Here is a 3,937-nt window from a genome sequence, read left to right as displayed (position 1 = left end):
ATATGTTACTGATAACTATGCCTTGCATGACCATACCCTTACAAGAAAGACGTAGTTTAGATGTTGTGGCCAATTGCATTTTGAATGTTGAGGTCGATGTCATAACAACGACACTTTCAAGCGAAGGTAATGTTGGTTACACTAGTGGTACATATCCTTATCTGTTCACATCATGCTGCCTCATCCGGTTGACCTCTCAACTAGAGATTATGTGATGATGTGAAGTGTTACTGTATCTTGCTTGCAAGATACAACAAAGAAGTAGAGATGCAAGCAAGCAATGTGAAGCAGCAAGACGCCAGGGCCAGTTGCATTTCAAATGTTGAAGCCAAAGACACATGAATTTGGATAGATAGATGGAGATGGACAAGAGAATGGGGGGGTGGGGGATTTACTTACATTGAAGATGTCTCCAACTTCTTGTAATGAAAGGCGTACTTAGCTAGTAACTCAAGATGGTAAAGATGGTTTGAAGGAGAGCAAGAACCAGGAGAACAGTGGCAGCAAGGATGGAAACAAGGAGCCAAGGTTGTCTCTCCCAGTAGAGCTCTAAGAAGCTGGCCCTCCACCTGCGCCATTTGTTTTTGGACAGGTTTTGTAGTTGGGCCATGACCAAGCCGTCTAATGGGGTGTTTCTGCAGGAGACGGCAGTGCAGAACCTGTTCCACTTGGCTGCTAATTCGTCGACGCTCCCGAGCTTGTTGGAGATGACCCCCGCGTTGATGAGAACTTGTGCGTCTTGGGTGGTGTCGATGAGACAGTCCATGAAGTGTACATAGGACACCACCCAATACTCCTCTGGGTGCCTCTGAGTAGCCTCATAAGCAAGAAGGTTGTGCAACACACGCACCGTTGTGTCGCTCACTGTTATCTTTGGCAGCCACAATATCGCGCCCCTTCGGTCGAAAACTATTCTGCTAGTACACGGCTTAAATCTCACCCCACATCTTGCAAGGCGAGAGGCCGTGGGCATGGAGATGTCATCATCCTCGCCAATTGCTGATTTACCGTCAATCATCTCCAGATCCTTTGAAAAGGCATAAGGATTAGCATCAACCTCAGCCTTTTTGGTGAGTTGTTCATGCACATACTCATATAGAAAGGCAAGCAGTGGGTTTTGAGCTTTTTGCGGACTGTTTACAAGTATAGACAGGGTATGGGGGCAACGGAAGGGGCTTGCACGCTTGCAGTACCAGTTGATAACAAACTCTAAGGAAGGCACGCGCCTATCGGTTCCCGCTTCAGCGATGGGCCAGATCTCGCTCTCCGCGATGCTCTTGATTGCGCGATCCACGGCAAGGATTGGGATTTGGTTTTCTAAGAGGATGGCATCGCTGAGCACGAGGCGAGCTAGGGGATAGATGAGAGGGGTGAGCCTCTGCTCATTTTGGCTCAAAGTAGCAGCCACCATGATGATCCCATCAAGAGCCAGATGTGTGGCCAGTTTCCTATGGCTCATCTTCCCTTGTCGCTGCTCATACTGCGCGTTTATGTCCTCTGCGTGCTTCTTGATCTCGTCGATGAGCTTTTGGAAGCGTGCCTCCGGATCCGGCCTCAGCAACGCTGCCAATGTGCTCAATTTCAGCTGCTCGCCTTCTAGCAGAGCATTGTCAACACCCTCCCCAACCTCATTCATGACAGTATCATCATCCTCGCCGCTATAAAGATCAGCGTAGACTGCATGATAAGGCCCGAAGGCGTAGAGAAGAGGAGTGAAGGCTTCTGGGTTGGCTCTCTTCTGATCTACAGGCACCTTGTATAGCAGGGAGGGCCTCGCACCTACAGGACGCCCCAAGAAGGTATGGATACTTATGCGAGTATCTGAAATAATTCCGTCAAATGCGCAAATGCTTATAATGTTTCGAACCATGTTATTGAGCAGCTGACGATGAGAGAAAGACGAAGGGCGTATTCTTCTAATTTCAAAAGCGCTACGCAGCAGCTATTGCAAGTCTTTGCCGAAACGCGTGAATCCAGTGCTTAGGCCTAGACCAGTCTTCTTCTGCTCGCACATTATCCACTTATTACACGCTTTCCCGTTGAAAATAAAAGCCTTGAAGACGGACGCACGATTGTCGATGTTTGCACCCTAGCCATCTATATTTATGTAATACATTGTCATGGACCCTATAGGGTCGTGCACTCTCTTCAAATGCTCTCTCTCTCTCTCTCTCTCTCTCTCTCTCTCTCTTAGTTGATCACCCTATAGGGTCGTGCACTCTCTTCAAATGCTCTCTCTCAATAAAGTCTCCTCTCCCCCTCTCAAATGCGGTCCACAAGACCTCTCCCTCTATCTACCTTTCTCTCTCGATATGGTCTCGGACGACTTATAGGCTCTCTCAAAACTCTCTCTTTTCAATTTAATGCAACTACAATATGGCGAGGTTTTTCCTCTTTCACTCTCCTTCTTCTCCAAAATAATAAAGAGAGAATCTCTCTTGCTCTCTCCCAATGGATACACATGCCACGGAGGGGGTGGCCCCTTGGCTTCTTCAACCATCTCTTAGTTCTTAATTTTTCTCTCCTCTCTAACACTTGAATTTGCACAGATAGCAGCACTATCACCTCATGTCTTTATTCTTCAAAACAAAAACAAAAATATAGTGGTAGCTCCTGCTTTCATGCAGCTACATTGCTGTCCGATCTCTTTCACATGGTCCAACAATGTCGGGGGTTATGTATTCCAAACTTGAGCCAGGTCAGCGCTGAGCTGCTGGCTATGGGAAAATTAAGAGCCAAAAATTGTCGCACCTCATAATACATTAGTTATTAGTTACTTGGTTATGCTACCGACGAACAAAAATTGCTTGAAAACTGGTAACACCGACGAAATTGATGCACAATTATAAGGCAGTGCTGTTAACGACACCATTAATAAATACAAGTGATGGTTTAGGAGTTTAAGCTCCCTTTACAGTTTACCTCAGGCCATTAACCGCTCTATGATTCATCAACAAGATTAATTAAACCTAAGCTATCGCCGATGAACAAAAATCCTTTTGTGTCGGTTTTCTTGAATCGATTTTCTTCCGCTTTATGTCTTCGATTATAATCGTCGACTCCCTTCTTTTGTTTCTTATTGAGCTCGGCTCCCTTCTTGCCTGCGAGCTCCCTTGTATCTTTTATGCAACTTCCCCTCCTTGCTTATCTCTTCCTTCGAGAGCCTTGTTTGCTTGAGAGAGAGAGAGAGAGAGACCTCTCGCTTGCCTCCGAGAGCGAGCGAGAGAGACCTTCTTGCTGCGAGAAGGAAAGAGAACTCCCCTTCTTCCTCGTTCCTGCTCCTTACTTGCCTTTTCTTTCGTCCAGGCAATAACTCCCCCCGTTGATGCTCACGTTTTTGCCCTTCCCAAAGCTCCTCTATATTTAGCTTTTAAAAAATTCCCCTCTACCCGCCTGTGACGTGGCAGGGCCGTGGTGGACCAGCTCAGAATTCGGCGTCGCTGCTACCGGATGGGGTCGCCATAGAGCGATGAGCATTTTTCGTTCGATGGACCTGCTCGTTCGAGCGCGCTACATGCGCATCCTCTCACCCCTGCGACCTCCTTCGCTGCCTGCGCGATGCTTTCCTCCCTTTTTCCCTTTCTTTTTCCACCCCTTGGGTAGCCACACCCCTTTGGGCGGCCGGTCATGGGCGGGCTTTAGTGTATTTGTAGTGGGCGGCCTTATTTTCTTTTGGGTGGGCGGCCCTTAAAGGGCACCCTATTTGGCATGCATATCAAGCAAGGCACTGGCAAGATTGTCATTCTCTGCACTCAATGCACTCCAGAAACGACATGTTACAATGAAACCTCATCAATAGCTTTATGCTTTCATAAGGCACCACATTAATCGCCCAAAGCATCGTTGAGCACGGCATGTTTAGCCAAGAGGATTGCACAGTCAATCAAGATACTGCCAAGCACGAAATCTTCCTCCAATAGTCCTTGACTAACAATAT

The 3,937-nt window shown here is 47.3% G+C and overlaps 1 protein-coding gene across 1 annotated transcript; it reads right to left on the bottom strand.

Moving 5' to 3' along the window:
* Positions 1–285: 285 nt before the first annotated feature.
* LOC147453315 (putative UPF0481 protein At3g02645) lies at positions 286–1,975 on the bottom strand. The gene has a single exon (XM_086519148.1). The coding sequence runs from the start codon at positions 1,868–1,870 to the stop codon at positions 443–445; it is 1,428 nt and encodes a 475-aa protein (XP_086375274.1). The 5' UTR covers positions 1,871–1,975; the 3' UTR covers positions 286–442.
* Between the last annotated feature and the right edge of the window lie 1,962 nt (positions 1,976–3,937).

Source organism: Adiantum capillus-veneris, chromosome 8 (assembly GCF_014529385.1).
Source record: "Adiantum capillus-veneris isolate H3 chromosome 8, ASM1452938v2, whole genome shotgun sequence".
Classification (NCBI taxonomy): domain Eukaryota; kingdom Viridiplantae; phylum Streptophyta; class Polypodiopsida; order Polypodiales; family Pteridaceae; genus Adiantum; species Adiantum capillus-veneris.
This window is presented reverse-complemented; position numbering and strand designations above follow the sequence as displayed.

Bases quoted from the DNA above. Each gene is read 5' to 3' on its own strand.
- LOC147453315 (XM_086519148.1), bottom strand. From the start codon at position 1,870: ATGGTTCGAAACATTATAAGCATTTGCGCATTTGACGGAATTATTTCA.